The sequence below is a fragment of the Geotrypetes seraphini genome, chromosome 10, assembly GCF_902459505.1.
Source record: "Geotrypetes seraphini chromosome 10, aGeoSer1.1, whole genome shotgun sequence".
Classification (NCBI taxonomy): Eukaryota; Metazoa; Chordata; class Amphibia; order Gymnophiona; family Dermophiidae; genus Geotrypetes; species Geotrypetes seraphini.
Genome location: NC_047093.1, coordinates 74,970,261 through 74,989,112, shown reverse-complemented (window position 1 = coordinate 74,989,112; position 18,852 = coordinate 74,970,261). Strand labels below are relative to the sequence as shown.

The following is an 18,852-nucleotide window of genomic DNA, read 5'->3' as shown; positions in this document are numbered from 1 at the left end:
TCACAAATGCAGGAAAGCCAGCTAATTTTAAAAATAAACGTGACATTAAAAAGGAGAGTTTGCTTTTTACCTTTCCTGTTCATCCCCATCTGGAGGCACTTGAGGAGCCGACAGTACTGACATCTGTTTCGCTGTTTACGTGACATGACACAGTTCTTGTCTCGGCTGCACCTGTAAACCCGCTTGTTGCAAATGCTGCGCTTGAAAAAGCCTTTACACCCCTCACATGAGATGATCCCATAATGTAGACCCGTAGCTCGATCTCCACAGATAAGGCAGGTTCGCTGATCAGCTCGATCATCTAGAACAGATGCAGGGTGCAAGGTTAAGAAAACTCTGCCCTCTCTCAATTGCAAGATGACTTCACTTACATTGTGTTCGCCTCTCTATTAGTAAATTTGAGAGACTGAGATCATATTCTACATACCTTAGACTTAAGCGCAAGCTTCACTATTATCAAGATACAATAAAACCTTGGTTTGCGAGCATAATTCGTTCCAGAAGCATGCTTGTAATCCAAAGCACTCATATATTAAAGCGAATTTCCTCAGACGATTCATTCCACAACCCAAAAACTTTAACACAAAATACTATACGTACTTGTATTGCAAGACTTTGCTTGTTTAGAACAGTCACTACACTCTTGCCATGTCAGAGAGAGAAGAACCATCAGCTCAGTTGTGATGTGTGTACCTATATTGTATGTACTTGTATTTCAAGACATTGCTTGTATATCAAGTTAAAATTTAATAAAATGTTTTGCTTGTCTTGCAAAACACTTGTAAACCAAATTAATTGCAATCCAAGGTTTTACTGTATATGCAAAACAATCATTTGAAGACATTACTCCCCCCAAAAAAAAAAATTAATTCCTATTTCACCTGGTCTAATTAGCACAACTGTGGATTTCTGAGTATGTCCTGCCTGTAAAGCATAAGATCTGATGACAGCTAAACAACTTAACTTTACATGCAAAACTTTGGATGCAGCATTACTATTTGAAGTTTTGAAACCCACATTCATCAGATAAAGTACCAGTACCTGGTAAAAAAAAAAAAGAAAGAAAAATATGAAGGAATGTGTCCCTGCATGTTTATTTCTTAAAAAAAAATTATTCATATTTTCTGTGGGTGTAGAGTTCTGCTAGATATGATGGTAAAGGAAATCCAGAAGATAGGTCAGCATAGTAATGCAACAAATGATGCAGATCTGGCCAGTTCCAGTCTATGCTGCTAAAGATGAACCCTAGCTACCAGCTATAGATATTTTGGAAACTGTTATTGGAAAACAAAGAAATAACAAGACTAATGAAAGTTAAACAACACTCTAACACTATTCTATATGGGGGGACTCATGCAGTTGATTCTGTTAACAAGGCCATATCTGAGCTTATACAAACAAAGATGACAGGAAAACAGTATGCTTCTATAAATGACAGCAACAGGTGCTAGAAGATATTTCATAAGATATATATATATATATAAGCTTTGTTTTTCTTAGATTCTTAAAATAAAAACCTGCTTTATAGTTTATGTAGTTATTAAGAACTAGAATTTATATGTATTGACAGGATGACATGAATCTGAGCATAACACGTTCAATCCATCACTCTCATATTATCAATTTTAAGTATTTATTACTGTTAATTTATTGTATCATCACTGATGTGAAATGCCCTAGACTACGCCTGGAAAGTACAGTCCAGATATTTCAATGTAAAAAATTTTTAACCATAAATAAAGCATTTTAAAATCAGCAGCAAATTATTGACTCTCACAACACTGAAAAAACAAACCAACCAAAAACCTTTGCCATTTATTTCAAAAATCATCTTTTTACAATAATGCAATATTAACACACAAGCCTCCAAATTCTCTATAAGGCGCTTTAATTTGTGTGCGCAAATTGGTACACACAGCTGATTTGCATGCACAATTTAATTATTAACACCTCATAATCAATGTTAATTGGTACTAATTAAAAGTTACGCACACAACTTGGAAAGCGTGATTCTATAAAACATAAATATCAGTTGCGAATTTGAAAAGGAAGCATGGCCAGGGTTGGCTTGTGGGTGTGCCTAAAAGTATGCGAAATTGTTATAGAATACACCCAATGTGTGCACAACTTAGGCATAGGCATTTAGGCTTGGTTTTAGCTGGCACCTAAAAGCTATGTGTGGCACAGGTGCTTAGCGCAATTCAATAAAATATTTCCCCCTGCTGGGTCAGACCAGTTGTCCATCGTGCCCAGTAGTCTGCTCATGTAGCGGCCCTTAGGTCAAAGACCAGTGCCCTATTTGAGTCTAGCCTTACTTGCATATGTTCTGGTCCAGCAGGAACTTATCTAACCTTTTCTTGAATCCCTGAAGGGTGCTTTCCCCTCTAACAGCCTCTGGAAGAGCGTTCCAGATTTCTACCACTCTCTGGGTGAAGAAGAACTTTCTTAAGTTTGTACGGAATCTATCCCCTTTTAACTTTAGCGAGTGCCCTCTCATTCTCTCCACCTTGGAGAGGGTGAACAATCTCTCTTTCTCTACTAAGTAAATTCCCTTCAATATCTTGAATGTTTCAATCATGCCCCCTCTCAGTCTCCTCTTTTCAAGGGAGAAGAGGCCCAGTTTCTCTAGCCTCTCATTGTATGGCAACTCCTCCAGCCCCTTAACCATTTTTGTCGCTCTTCTCTGGACCCTTTCAAGTAGTACTATGTCCTTTTTCATGTACAGCGACCAGTGTTGGATGCAGTATTCCAGGTGGGGGTGTACCATGGCCCGATACAGTGGCATGATAACCTTCTCTGATCTGTTTGTGAGCCTCTTCTTAATCATTCCTAACATTCTGTTTGCCCTTTTCGCCGCCACCACACATTTCGCGGATTATTTCATTGACTTGTTTACAAGTCTCTTTCCTGGGGTTTTTCTCCGAGTACAGCACCAGACATCCTGTATTCGTGCATATGATTTTTGTTACCAACATGCATCACCTTGTACTTATCCATGTTGAACCTCATTTGCCATTTTGCAGCACATTCCTCGAGTGTGTTTATGACTCGTTGTAGGTCTTCGCAATCCTTCTGTGTCCTCATTACTCTGAATAACTTTGTATCGTCCGCAAATTTAATCACCTCACTCATCATACCAATTTCTAGGTCGTTTATAAATATGTTGAAGAGCACGGGCCCAAGCACCGAACTCCACGGCACTCCACTCATGACGCTTTTCCAGTCCGAGTATTGTCCATTTACCCCCCACTCTCTGTTTCCTATCCGCCAACCAGTTTTTAATTCATGTGATATCACCCTCGATTCCATGGCTCGCAATTTTTCGAAGTAGATGTTCAAGTGGGACCTTGTTGAACGCCTTCTGAAAATCTGGATCTACAATGTCGACTGGGACACCCTTGTCTCTCTGCCTATTTACTCCCTCGAAGTGCAGTAAGTTTGTCAAGCAAGATAGATTTCATGCCTATTCATTGGGGAAATCCTGAAAACCCGATTGGATTCCGGCCCTCAAGGACTGGAGTTGCCCATGTCTGAGCTAGCTGTTTAATAAGCTAGCTTGTCTGAGTGGCTCCATATGTTTTCTTAGCCTTAAAAGTGACTCATACATCAGAGTAAGGCATTTTGGCACAAAAGGCATATGCACTACTACCTCTGGGCTGAAAATCTTGACAGTACATTTCTAACATTACCACTGCATGAAATCTACCCTTGGGTAGAGCAGATTTCCAGTGGTGTTATTCCAGAAGAGACTTTGGATGAGGCACACTGCTTTCTGAAAGTCATTAAAAGAACTGATCCCTCATTCTTGACTTATTTACAGTAATAACCACTGGTCAGTTAACCTGACTGTTGCTCTGTCAAAATAATTTGCCATGTATGAGATTGGGGATAAGGGGAATTTAAAAAAAGGGTTTAGTAACACAACATAATTAAAAACAGCAGATAACACGCATTATAAGACCCTGAGATGTATAAATAAGTTAACTGAAACTCCTATAGAACAATCTTTGTGTCAATCCCTATGATTGAACTCCAAGATACAAATAGGCGGGTCTAAAATTGCCTGGAAGGATTGGATGCAAGTAGGCATAAGAACATTAGAGGATGTTTTTTCAAATGGGAAATTGCTGGATTTTTCACGGTTGCAATAATCTTTTGGTATTTCAAAATTTCAATTATATAAATGGTTGCAACTGAAGCAGGCTATTCAGAAAGGGTTCCCTGAGTGGCGTAATTTGAGAAATTTTTATAGCTTGCAATTCCTCTGCTTTCAGGCAGACATGTTAGGACATCAAGCCGTCAAGTGGTATAAATTAATATCTGAACTTATAAATAAGAAACCCAACAACGCTCTTAGAGACATTTGGAGCATTGAGATTAAACAGTATATTTCTGCATCTCGATGGCCACGTATTTGATCTTGGAGGATGAAGTGTACAGCATCAGCATCTATGAAACAAACTTGGTTCTTTTGGTTATATCGTTCTTTTTGGACCCCCAGTTAGATAATTCTAGATCTAATAGGTGCTGGCACTGTCACCTAGACATAGGACTGTTTTATTGCCCTAAAATAATGATTTTTGGGGAGATCAATTTGGGGACATAATAATATTTTAGATTCTGAGATTCCTTTAACTTATGAAATAGTAATTTGTGGTACCATTTTCAATATCAAAGATCCCCTAGATAAACATAAAAGACATCTTTTTTTAATTATGACAAGTACAGCTTTACAACTGATTACACAAAATTGGAAAAACTGGGATCGTCTGAACTTTACATTTTGGTGGGCAAGTTTATGTCTAATTTATAAATATGAGAAAATGAAAATTTTAAACTAATTTGGGGCCCATTGACGTCCTTTGTAGAATCATTATAGTTATGTTTTTGTTGTTAGATTAAATGCACATCCAAGGAAGGGGGGGATGGGTGATATAAGGTTTTTATTGATTATTTTTATGGATGGAAATAGGGGGGGGAGGGTGGCAAATTTTTGTGGTTTAATAAATAAGTCTGAATGGTGATATATTGTATAATTTCTGTTTAAAATATATATAGTATATTTTTGAAGGTATAGGAAAATTTTATAGTTATTTTAATGATAAAGATTAGGTTGGGTGGGGGGAGGGTATTAATGTGTATGAATCTTGTAAAACATAAGTGATGTCTAAAGTGTAAAATGTTTAATTTTATTTTGTTTTCACTTATTGAATGTGTTGAAAATGAATAAAGAATATATTTTAAAAAAAAAATAAATTCATGATTAAATTAAATTGTATTTTATCTTTGATACTTCTGGATCATAGACTGTAAAGTCCACCCAGTATTATCATTAGGGTCCAACTACTGGAGATGCCATAAAGCTCACTCCAGTCTATCCATACTATCTTGTCATTTGATGAATGCAAACCATAAAAGTCTGCCCAGCACCGTCTTCATGTTCCAAATTACTGGAGTTCCTGTTGAAGCCCTCCCCGGCCCATCCAAAACTAAATCGCCATATATGGGGGACAGACCGTGCCAGTCTGCCTAGTACCGGCCTTAGTTCTTCCATTATACCAGAGAATGACACGGGGACAAATGTTCCCTTGTCCCCGCGGGAACTCATTTTCCCGTCTCGTCCCCATGAGTTATTTTCCTGTCCCTGCCCCATTCCTACAAGCTCCATCCTCATCTGCACAAGCCTCAAACATTTTAAAATCATGTCTTTGAGGTTCGAGTTCCTGCGGGGATGGGGACAAATTTGTCCCTGTGTCATTCTCTAATTTATACCCTTCATTTTCTGATTAGAGATCCTCTGTGTTCATCCCACGCTTATTTGAATTCTGTCACTGTTTTCCTGTCCATCACCTCCCTCGGGAGGGTATTCCAAGCATCAACCATCCTCTCTGTGAAAAAGAATTTCCTAAGATCACAGCAGTATTCAGGAAGTGGGTAATGTAAAAACACCCATGCTAGACTTGAAAAAAAAATAAGAATGAATGCAATGTTATCTTTTGCTATTCTGTGATAAATCATGACATGTCGTAAGTCCAATTTATTCAACAGCTTTCCCAAGTCATAAAGCATCATTATGTTGCAATAATTCCCCAGCTGTTTTCAAGCTAAAACTTGTCGCTATATATAACCTCTCCCTCAAAGTAACACCAGAAACACTACTTTTTTTCCACAAATGGATGAAATCAGTGGGATTACTTTTCACCATTTATGGGCTACTGAGCCCATTTGTACTGCATTTAGTCCAGGGCTGTGGAGTTAGAGTCAGAATCGAGGAGTCGGAGACAATTTTGGGGACCAGGAGTTGGAGTCATGGGTACCAGAAACTGAGGAGTCGGAGTCGAAGGGTTTCTCTACCGACTCCACAGTCAGTCTCACCTAATGCAGAGGCGATCATATCAATCCTTGGTAGTTAGAAACAAACTACTTTGGTGAAAACAAACTTCTCAAATTTAACATCCCTGGGCATTTTCCTTGCCTCCTCCAGCCATCCATAAGCATTTGCTAAAGAAATTAGATTAGTGGGAGCTATGCAAAGTCTCCATATATAAAGTATGAAGAAATCCATGAAGTTTAAAACCTAACACCGCAGGGGTTTTGGTCCGCATTATCTCAACTGCAGATGTTTCTAATTCCAAAATGACTTGTACAGAACCTAAGCCCATGTGACCTGATTCTATAAAATACCCCTATGGTTTCAAGTATGGAACCAAAAAAAAGTTTACCTTTCACACATTGTTGTTGCAGTTAATTTGTGTATGAAGTACCTAGCTTCCAATAATTCTGGTCCGTACAGACAGAAAAATGTCCTTAGCCCGACACAACTTGTTCACTTGTAGTTGTTTATTAAGATTAATACTTTGGATAGAGCAGGCTGTTTAAAATTGAAATAATCACGGCTGGTTATCAGTTCCTATTTTTGACCCAATGTTGATATTAGTTAAGAGCTGTCTACATCCTACAAGCTGCCCAAAAGTTAAATTTACATTTAGATCTGGTTTTTTTTGAACATACATGTTTTCTGGATTCTCTTATGCAAATATATGGGCATTGTCAAAAATAGACGCATAAAAGCAAACCCTTCCTATCCCTTGTTTGTTCCAGGCAAAATTAAGCAGATTTATGTGCATACTGTACTCCCAATTTTATAAGCACCTGTTTCTGCACGGAGGCGGTTTGTAAGCTTATCCAATAGAAATTTGCATGGACAGGATGTTGATAGGAAACACAATGAAGAATAAGACGGAAAGGGCTTTTTTTTTCTGCAGAAAGTTCTGCTTCCCATTCTTTGCCCATCATCCTTTGACCAAAATTCCAAATATAGGGCCTGAACTACAAGAGGAGACTGGTCTTCTTAGCCTCTGGCTGAGAATGACATCCTGCAGAAGTTATGAGGGTGAGAGGGGATTACCATTTTTCCATTTAATTACTTTGGAGAAGGAGTGATGTGCCTATGGAATGAATATATATATATATACATACACACATACTAGCCATCAACTGTGTTCGCAAACTTTTTCTTACAAACTTTTACTGACTGTACACACTGCTAAAAACAATAATTCTGAAACAAGGTTTCATGTAAAACATTAAGAATAAATAGTAGTGATATGTCTAGAAAAAAAAATGTTGGTTCCTTTACGGGGCAACGTACAGAACTACTTCCTTGAACTGAATGGAACAGAGAATTATAAGAATAAATAAGCAGAGTTTTGGAAATGTCAAATGGGTTTATTGCATCGGTGACTGAGAAACCCATGTAATTTAATATTTTACAGGAAAGGGAGCTTTGTCCCAGTGACTATACAGAAACACACACAAAGCTTCACAGAAAAACAAACATGGTTAAAGAAAACAAAGTATGCTAGAAGTCAGTGAGCATTGGTTTTGACAGAAACTCTAAACATTCATATAGAATCAAAGCTTTAAAAATGTAAATAAAACATTTCAAATTTATTTGTTTGCTTTGCTTTCTACTACCAGGCTTTAAGGTTCTCCTTCTTCATTACATGAACTTGAACATCAGAAGAAGAAAAAAAAAGTTACCAGCCACCAGTGGTAGGTAAGGTTTTTTGTTTTTGATTTTTTTTTTAATGTTAACTCGCTGCTTTTTTTAGGTTTCCAGTTTGTCAACCATTGCCTTATGCTCACCACTTTTCATGCCTTGTTTCCTTCAGGATTCCAAATCTGTATCCCATGGCCTGAAAAGACGTAGGTCCCTGATTGGCCCAGAGGCACCTCCCATAGGAAGGGCCTTAAGTGCCTGGGCCAGAGCCTTAGGCCTCTCCACAGTACATCCCAGGATGCACTGGGAAGGGGAAGGCCCACCATTTTGAAGAGGTGGGCCTGCAAACCAGAGGGAGTAGGCATCCCTCCAGCTTGCCTTCATAAGAAAGGTACGGGGGGGGAGGGGGGTTACAAACCGAAGTCCATTTCTGGTTTCGTCCCAAAGATAGGGAGGAAATTCACTAAACCCCGATGCAGGAGAGCTGATCAAGTTGAAACTCAGATTGCAGAATTAGCTGACTACTACTTAGACAGAGAGATTGCATCAGTTGAAGGATGGCAGGAAAACGACAGGCTGGAAAGCTTTACCCAGTTTAAACCTGTCCCTGACACTGCCAGGCGATTCCTACCTTTCCAGCAGCCTGTCTCTTTGAGATCCAGGGCTAGAAAGAAACCTGTATGTAGTCAAACAGATCAAGATAGTGTGTGGCGAGCCCTTCCCCCACCCAGGCTCAGGGTGTGTGTCTCTACACAGCTTAAAGCGAGGCAGTTCAGAGTAGGAAGAGGAGAAAGGCAATCTGGAGCTGATGAGAGCCAGGAAGAGAGTCAGATTCTCTCTCCCCAGCCAGAGGAGGCTGGTGAAATGGATTGGCATATGGTAGAGGCAGAGGAGATGTTTTCTCCCTCTGAAATTGGTGAGCAGAACCAAAGAGAAGCAATGGACATTCAGGAAAGTCTGGTAGAACTGAAACTTTTCCTGTGGATATGGAAGTGCAGTGAAACGTATGAGTTTTGTTTTCTGCCTGCAGAGTTTGAACTACAAGATAAGCTGGGCTTGTTTTTTGGGGGGGAGAGTCTAGTTTCCTCTCCTAGAATTCTGAACTTTGAATTTTGCCTTAAAACATTGTTTCTGATTCAAACAAACGTTTGTATACTTTTCCCTGCTGGCAGCCAGGCTAGGCAATTATGTTCCTCTCTCACAGCTGTATATAGTTGCTACAGCCACGTTTCAGAAGGAAACACCCTTGGAAGCTCTGCACTAAACAAGAACAGTGGCTCTGAATTAAACCTCTTTACATGCTGGGTTGTTAAAATTTTTCCCTTAAAGTGCCTGTGTTTTTGAGCACTAGTTTTGATTATAAAGAAACAGCTTATTTAAAGAAAGGTTATGCTGAAGTGAAGACATGTGATATTCTTGCATGCTTTGCAACCCAGTTTGCTGGGAGCTTTTTTTTCCTTTGCATTATCTGATCAAGGACTGGCAGTGCTCCTTTTGAATAAACACCTGAGGGAATATGGCAAGCCTGAAATATATAAACTAACTGCTCTGGTGAAGAGGACTGTGTTATATTCTACTGTTAAAGCCCAGAAGCAGGGGACTGTGTTTAAGCCATTATTGACAAACTTGGATCCTTTGATTTTTGTGCTTTGTTTCTGTATGAGAAATATGATTTCATGGAATGAGTGTTTTTTTGAAACTGCAAGGCAGAAGCCTGTATTTTGGTTTATTTAGCCATAAGCCATTTCCTAACTTCACAACTGAGTTTTGTGATACCCCTTTTCCATCTTCTGTCCCCAGTACTGCGAGGACACAGAATAATGTCTGACCATATAACAGAAGTAACAGGAAATTAGCCCAACACAGCCTTCAGATAATCTTTGATGATATTTACTAGTGCTTGACTGGAGATGAGCTGACATCATTTCCACCAAGATGTACCACTAGCAGATCCAGACATCCACCATGCTGCTTGAAAGTCCATAGTAAGGGAGCCAGGTCATACCACAGTGCATTCCCCACCAGGACACCTGAACACCACAATGTTGCTCCACCAGGACACCTGAACAACACAATATTGCCCCACCAGGACACCTGAACACCATGATGAGCAGAGCCAAGCCAAGATAAATCCCACTAGGACAAACTGCTGCCCTGCAACCAGCCCAGTGGACAAATTCATATCCACTTGGTGGTGATAAGATCTGCAAAACAAAGAGAGAAAACAGGAAGCACAATAAAATCAAACAAACTTACAAAGAAAAATTAGCACTAATTAGTACTAATCCTGCTTTCTAATGTAACCCCTGAATGCTCCTGACTTCCATCGTCCTAGGCACTGGATGACATCATCCCTAAGACCCACTGCCCGGTGCTAGTAGTTGCCCTGATGTGGATTAAATGGGGACTAAAACAAGACATATCCAAGACAACGTGCTGGACTACCAACTACAGCAATGCAGGAAACTGATATCTTGAAAGGGGCAAACCATCTTGGTGGAGAAAGAACCTGTCCAAAGCCTGAGGTCTGAGACCAGCATAATAAAACAAATTAGCCCACAGGCAAGTGACCAAGCCATCCCGTTGGTGTAGTATAATTGTGTGCTCCCAAACCAGTTGGTCAGTTTTCGATCTTGCAACCACAATACTAACTCCATCGGGCAGAAAGCGTGTATGCTCCTGCTGGAGACCATCCGAATGAGAAGAATCAGAACAGAGAACAAGTTCTCCAATGTGGAAGGATGAATTAAAGATCAAATTAATTGCCGGAAAGCCTTCCCAAACCTCACCAAAATCACGTGTGTGACCGGAAGACAAGCATCTGCCATTGGCGGCTTGACTATCCCAAGCGCCTTAAACATGCGCTTCACCAGAAACCCACCTGCCGGGTCCTGAACTCCCGAAGCCTTTTCAAAAAAGGCAAATCCAGTCACTTGCTGCACTGCTCCCTTAGAAAGGTCCTGCAATTTTGCAAAAACAATGTAAAGTGCTAACTGAGAATCCAAGCCATATCCAATTGTTACGCGAGTTTCCACCCTTTCACTATAAGCTCCACCCAGCAACATAAGCTTGCCAAGTTGATGGTGCCACAGACTGTTTCAACAACTGTTGAACTGCATAACTCCCAGAGTGTGGAGGCATTGGGGTGCCTTCCAAATCTGCTCCTGGGAACCAGAAGTGGGAATTGAAAACAGGAAAAAGCATCAGTAATAAAATTCCGATACCCCGGCACGTGATGAGCCCTAAAGGAGATATTTAGCGTTAGACATTTCAGTATAAGATTACACATTAAAGAATTTACCTGCAAGCAATGCCCCACCTGTCAATTGACTACTTCCACAACCCCCCAATTGTCACACTGGAATAACACCTGCTTATTATGCAAACAATCAGGTCACAGCTCGCAGGCAACAAGGATAGGAAACAGTTCCAAAAATGTAATATTCTTCACCACCCCCATCTCCTGCCACTCAGGTGGCCATTGAGCAGCACACCATGAGCCTTGACAAAAAATGGCAAAACCACTGCCTCCTGCTGCATCAGAAAAACAGCTCAAGATCCACATTAGACATGTCAGTGTCTTGCATTGATTGCATATCATTGAAATCCTGCAAAAACAGAGCCCATAATCCAAGTTCCTACAAATACCTACTAACAAATGGACGTGATGAGGACAAAGGACCCTGCTGTAGCTGGTGCCAACCACCGAATGAAGACCCTCCCCATGGCAATCGCCTAACACACAAATTCGAGCCACCAATCAAAGACTGTAGTATGCGCAATGAAACTTTCTTGGCTGAACGCACTTAAGATACAAGGTCCAAGAAGTCCCAGCACTTTGTCTTGTGACAATCTAGTTACTATGTGCATTGTGTCAATCTCAATATGCAGGAAGGTCAAAACCACCCCGGACCTTCCGACTTCTCCTTCGAAAGCATTACACCAAATTCCTTGGCAGACTCCAAAAAGGCTGACATCAGTCTCGTACAATCATCCATTGTCGCTGGATCTTTGAAGAGAAAGTCATTGAGATAATGAAATAAGATGGAAAGGTCTAACTGAAGCTCCATTACCCAATGCAAGAAGGTGCTGAAACATTCAAAATATGCACAAGAAACTGAGAAACACATTGGTATACACTTATCAAAGAGACAGGAGGCCTGAAAATGAAAACCCAACAATGAAAAGGAGCCAGGGTGGACAGGCAACAAATGAAATGCTGATTCAACATCCACCTAATCAAAGGCTGCATATTACACAACAAAACACTAATGCGGAATATGCATGTTGACCGACAGGTTGTGAATAAGGGAAGCTTAAGGAGCCCCTTTTTTCATACATTTGGATACCAGATGAAATGCTCTACAACCAAAACAGACATACTTAAATTTACAGTCTGAGAATATGGACAAGAGGACTTCTTATATCATCAACAGATGTTAGAAGAGATCGCACATCCAGAGGCTCCTGGCGAGATGATAATGACACGAAAAGAGTGAGAAGTACCAGAGTTCGATGCAGCAGAGAAGCTCCTGAGAAAATTAAAGAGTCATGGGAGAGGTGACAAAGTTCAGTGCTGGATTAGGAATTGGTTATTGGATAGTAAATAAAGGGTAGGGTTAAATGGTCATTTTTCTCAATGAAGGAGAGTAAACAGTGGAGTGCCAAAGGGGTCTTTACTGGGACCAGTGCTATTTGACTTATTTATAAATGATCTGGAAATTGGAACAATGAGTGAGGTGATTAAATCTGCAGATGACACTAAACTGTTCATAGTTGTTAAAACGAATGATTGTGAAAAATTACAGGCAAACCTTAGGAAACTGGAAGACTGGGTGTCCAAGTGGCAGTTGAAATTTAATATAGACATTAAATGTGAAGCACATTGGGAAGAATAACCCAAATCACAGTTACCAGATGCTAGGGTCCACCTTGGGGGTTAGCGCCCAAGAAAAGGATCTGGGTGTTATTTTAGACAATACAATGAAACTTTTTGCCCAATGTGTGGCGGCAGCCAAAAAAGCAAACAGGATGCTAGAAATTATTTAAAAAGGGAAGGTTAACAAGACTAAGAATGTTATAATGCCCTTGCATCGCTCCTTGGTGCAACCTCATCTGGAGTATTTCTTTCAATTCTGGTCTCCTTATCTCAAGAAAGATACAGTGGTGCAAGAAAAGGTTCAAAGAAGAATGACCAAGATGATAAAGGGGATGGAACTCCTTACGTATGAGGAAAGACTAAAAAGGTTAGGGCTTTTGAATTGGAAAAGAGATGATTGAGGGGGAGAAATGATTGAAGTATATAAAATCCTGAGTGGAATAGAATAGGTACAAGTGGATCAATTTTTCATTCTGTCAAAAATTACAAAGACTAGGGGACACTCGATGAAGTTACAGGGAAATATTTTTAAACCAATAGGAGGAAATTTTTTTCACTCAGAGAATAGTTAAGCTCTGGAATGCATTGCCAGAAGTTGTGGTAAGAGCGGATAGCGTAGCTGGTTTTAAGAAAGGTTTGGACAATTTCCTGGAGGAAAAGTCCATAGTCATGGAGGAAGCCACTGTTTACTCTGGATCGGTAGCATGGAATTTTGCTACTCCTTGGGTTTTGGCCAGGTACTAGGGACCTGGATTGGCCACCATGTGAATGGGCTACTGGGCTTGATGGACCATTGATCTGACCTAGTAAGGCTATTCTTTTGTTCTTTAAGTTGAAGGCTGTCTTTGAGTTGTAGAGCCTTTTCTGGCATGATCCTGCAGCCTTCTACATGAACGCTGCATTGTTGTCTCCTGGTTTTCTATGTCAGATGGAGCCTGCAGAGAAATAGAAGCAGAAGCAGGATCACGAACTGCATGCAAGTGATGCCCAGAACTATGCTCCCAACCATGCCCATGCAAACCCCAATCTGCCTAATCACCTGGGGAGTAATCCTAACCATCCTAATACTGAGCCCTGCAAGAGCTTGGAAAATCCCACCATGATAGTGGGAGACATCTAGACCAAGGACCCCAGAACTATAGGCCCGAAAATAAGGGGAAGAGTAATCCCAGTAATCATCAGCCTCCTCCTCCACCACCCAACTATTATCAGGCTGCCTAGGATGGGATGGTCCAGCATGACTCAAGGGAGAGATCCAAGGCCTTCCCGCACCATGAGATCTGCATGCTGCATTAGACCCACCTACCATCCCCAACTCTGTGGAAATTGCACTCCATGCCAGAGGAAATTCCCCTGCAACACCAGCACCAAACTGGCCCACAACAGAGGGCTTTTGCCCATTTTTCTTTGATTGTGGAGCTTCATCAGCTGCAGTGACTGCCAAAGTAATTGCACAGAGGTATGGGGGTGGGGGGTGCTAATTAGACCTAGACCAGATCTTCAGAAACTGCATCTCTTACCTGGTCCAAAGAATCTTCCAGGGAGTCACCGGCAAGCAGGGAAAGCTCTGTAGGGCATCAGGATGTCCTTCCGCCATAGAAATGGCTGTGCTGCCATAGTCCCAGCTGGTGGAAAATACAGCTGAAAAATTCTGCCTGTTCAGGGAATTCTACCCCACTATGCTACTACTGCACGATGCAGGCTCTGATTATAAAAGCAGGCCAACAAACACTAATAAAAAAGTTAATTAAGTATAGGAAAGAAGAAAAAATAATCTGGACACCTCCAAGGAGCAGGAAGGATATTTCCTGACCTTAGAGGGGTCCTGCATAAAAACTCCATCTTAGCCTCACCTCGAACACTCGAAAGGTCACACATGGTCGGGTTGGGCCCATGTGCCTCAGGCCGCGCCCCCAGGTGGGACCTAAGGCTCCAGGGCCTATTCTGATTGGCCCACGTGCCTTAGGCCCCACCAGTAGGCGGAGCTTTGGGACGGATGGGCCAATCCGGCCTCATTCCGTCGTTGGCTGCCTGCCGGACAGGCGGGTTTGGCTCCCGTCTGTCCGGCCAACTACCAAAGGTACGGGGAAGGGAGGTGGGGGTGTCGTGGGGGTCGGCCAGGGGGGTCGCGGGTCGGCTGGGGGGGGGGGTCGGAGGTTCGTGGGGGGGGCGGTCGTTGGAGGGAGGGGGGTTTGCGTCGAGGGCAGGAGGGCCTGGGATCCCTCCTGCCCGTAATGTAGTGCGGGGTGGGGGTAGGGGGTCACCGTGGCCAGGAGGGTTTGGGCTCCCTCCTGGCCCGATATTGTCGGGGAGTCGGCCGGGCAAGAGGGCTTGGGCTCCCTCTTGCTCCGATCGCGGGTGCGGGTGGGAGCGCGTGCGAGCGGTCGTTCGGGGTGGGGGTGCGAGCGGTCCTGCTGGGGGGGGTGAATCGGGCGTCGGGCGGGGTGGGAACTATGTAGAAAAACTTTTGTATACCGCGCTCACGCGTATAACGCGCGAGGGGTATGCGCGGTAGGTAAAAACGCGTATAACGCGCGCGTTATATGCGTGAAAATACGGTAACTCATTATACTGGTGACGAAATTTTGAGAACTATGATGAAAACTCAAAGGGAGCAGAGCCCTGGAAAGCCAGTCGGTTCAGTATAAATCTGTTTCCTAAAACATCTTTAAGATATTCAAGTGTAGTTTGCATGTGACTGTTCTGTGCTGTTAAACTATTCCTTGTTGCATTTCATATTATGGTCTTTCTGGTTAAGTTTCCACCAAAACAGACATTTAAACATAACATTCAAATTAACTAACCAAATAACTATAACTTGGTTCAAGTTATATCTATATATGATAAATTATCATTAGGATATTTATATGGGATGTCAAGGATAATCAACCCAGCAGCCCACCCTCCCCGATTTACGTATTTAGATTCATAATGCAAGGAAAGACTACAGAGGAGAAACTGAAGCACTTTTAAATAATACCCTCTAAAGACTGGAATAAATGTGGAAAAAAAGCTACAAAAATACATAATAATTTAGTTTTTTGTTTTTTTATTTATTAACTTTCATTTTACATACAAAGAAATTCTTTGATTAAGAAAAATAACAATCCCAAAGAAGAAATAATAAAACATTAAATAATACATATATGGTACCATGATAATAGTCCACTATTAAGGAGAGAGGATCAAGCACTTATCAAGGGTAGTTGATTATACAAAGAAAAATTCAATATTCATAACATAATACAGAGCATATCGGTTGTATCTGTCTATACGGTCTGGCCGGTGACTTCAACGGGCATCTGAGGAGTAACGGAAGCCGCTTTACCTTCCAGAAAAAATTGTAATTGATCAGGTTCATAAAAAACATATCTATTTGCTTGATGAATAATACAACAATTACATGGGAAACGCAGCTGAAAGGTAGCTCCCAAACCCAATACCGATTGACGTAACATCGGGAATTTTTTACGACGTAATTGCGTCCAATAATTTTGTTTTAAGTAACAAATTATCTTAGCATAACGATTAGTCATCTGCAGGTCTCAACTACAAATATATCTGTAATCCTATATTTCTATGTTGCCATATTGGAAACAGTCTTCAGAATCTATATGCTTTCCTCTCCTTGACTGAAGCCTGGTTTAGGGCCAGGTCGCAGTAATCTTGTGATTTTTCTATAGCACTGTTTGCATCAATAGGACCTTAAAGGAAAAAACATCACTGCGGAGATGGCCAGGACCTCGGAGCGCTAACCTTTTGGATCAACATGTTTCTAATATGCAAATATGCAAAGAGTGCTGAGCTACAGGTACTGAAAATATTGTACAATTTTGCGACTATGGCACACAAAGTATAAGTACTAAATAATGAAATTAGATGAGATCCAAACTAGAGAATGACACGGTGGCTGTTACCCGCAGGTAACCCACCAAAACGGTGAGGAAAAACTTGTGTTCACCATGGCTACAGGGACAAGACCATTTACTGCCCCGTGGAGCGGTGAAAGGCCTTAAAACCGCAGTTAAGGGAGGGAACGCGTGCGGTCATCTATCGCGCTCCCTCCCTACTGCCGCCCTCCTTACTGCCACCGCTGAGTTGAAACAGCTCCCTTTCTCCCTCCCTCCCTGCCCCTTACCTTCATGGCCACAAGTCTAAATTGCCTTCTTACAGCAGCCGGAGCATTGAAGCTGCGTGTGGCTGCCGTAAAGGTCATCTCTGATGCAGCCGTATGCAACTACAACGCTCCGGCTGCTGTAAGAAGGTAGTTTAGACATCGCCGGCCACAGGTAAAGGGCAGGGAGGTTTGTCGGACCTGGCCTGTTGTCCAGGGGGTGATGTGAAAGCAGGCAGGGATGAGGAAATGTAGGGTGGAGAGGAAAGACGCTAAAGGGAAATGGATAAGACAGAGGGCGGGAGAAGGACGCTAAAAGGACATGGGGAAGACAGAGGGGGGGAGAAGGATGCTGAAAGGACATGGGGAAGACAGAGGGGGGAGAAGGACACTGACAGGACATGGGGAAGACAGAGGGGGGAGAAGGACACTGACAGGACATGGGGAAGACAGAGGGGGGAGAAGGACGCTGAATGCACATGGGGAAGACAGAGAGGGGAGAAGGAAGCTGAATGCACATGGGGAAGACAGAGAGGGGATAAGGATGCTGAAAGCACGTGGGGAAGAAAGAAGGGGGAGAAAGACACTGAAAGCACATGCGGAAGACAGAATAGGGAGAAGATGCTGAAGGCAAATGGGGAAGAGAGAGTGGGGAGAAGATGTTGGCAGGGAAGAAGACAGAGATGCCAGACTATGGGGAGAGCGGAAGGAAGAAGATGGGTGCCAGACCAATTTGGAAGGGGGGGAGAAAGGGAGAGGCACAGTAACAGAGCAAACGGAAGACGCAGAGAAAAGACAGACAGTGGATGGAAGGAATTGAATGAGAAGATGAGGAAAGCAGAAACCAGACAACAAAGGTAGAAAAAAAAAATTATATTTCTTTTTCTTTTTCTTCAGGATAAAGTAGTATATTAGTTGTGTTGATAAAAATTTATAAACAAAGCTCTGCCAGCTGAACATCTCTTTCTCCAGTTCAGCAGCCAGAACTTTGATTTATAAGGAAGGAATAAGCTAAATATTGCAGTACTGAGACTTGTATGGATGTTGCGGGGACAGTGGCAGGGCGGTGAATGGGATGGCAGTGACGGTGACGGGGTGGTGAATGGGATGGCGGTGAAGGGGTGGTGAAGGGAATGGCGGGGACGGGGCGGGGACGGGGACGGTGCAGTGACGGGGACAGATTTTTTCCCCCAAACGTACATATTTATAATTGTATTAAAGGAGGAAAAAGCCTCAGACGGCCTATTGGCAAATATCTCCATTGGCAAAATCTCCTAAAGATTCTAAATTCAAAATTACACTTCAATGTTCAGCACCGGCGGCTCTTTTAAGTGTAATTTTGAATTTAGAATCTTTTGGAGGTTTTTTTTGCCAATGAAAGAGAACGGTCCTAAATAGTGTCAGTAGTTTAAGACTGCACATAATAAGATGACTAAGGCTCCTTTTACAAAGGCGCGCTAGCGGTTTAACACGCGTAATAGCGTGCGCTAAACCGCCGAACGTGCTAGCCGCTACATAAGAACATAAGAAGCACCATCCCCAGAACAGACCCTAGGTCCATCAAGTCCGGCGATCCGCACACGCGGAAGCCCCGCCAGGTGTATCCTGGCATAGTTTTCGTCCCCATATCGCTCTAAGCTTCTTGTAAAGAGAAGTGCATCTAGCTTACCCTTACCCATGTCACTTCATGCCACTCATAAGGAGATGTACATCTAACTTACCCTTAAATCCTTTTAAGCAGGCGGTAGTTTTTGGCCAGCATGGGGGTTAGCGCGTGATGAAAAGTCAGGCACGTTAACCCTGCTAGCACGCCTTTGTAAAAGGAGACCTAAGGCTTTTTCCTCCTTTAATACAATT

General features: G+C 42.1%; 1 protein-coding gene across 3 annotated transcripts in view; it reads right to left on the bottom strand.

Annotated features, from left to right (window-relative positions):
* Positions 1 to 18,852, bottom strand: part of NR6A1 (nuclear receptor subfamily 6 group A member 1) — a 553,746-nt gene that overhangs the window by 137,170 nt on the left and 397,724 nt on the right. For all 3 annotated transcript variants that reach the window (XM_033959828.1, XM_033959829.1, XM_033959830.1), the window contains one exon: positions 71 to 301. In XM_033959828.1, coding sequence (XP_033815719.1) covers positions 71 to 301 — 231 coding nt within the window. The remainder of the gene's footprint in view (positions 1 to 70; positions 302 to 18,852) is intronic.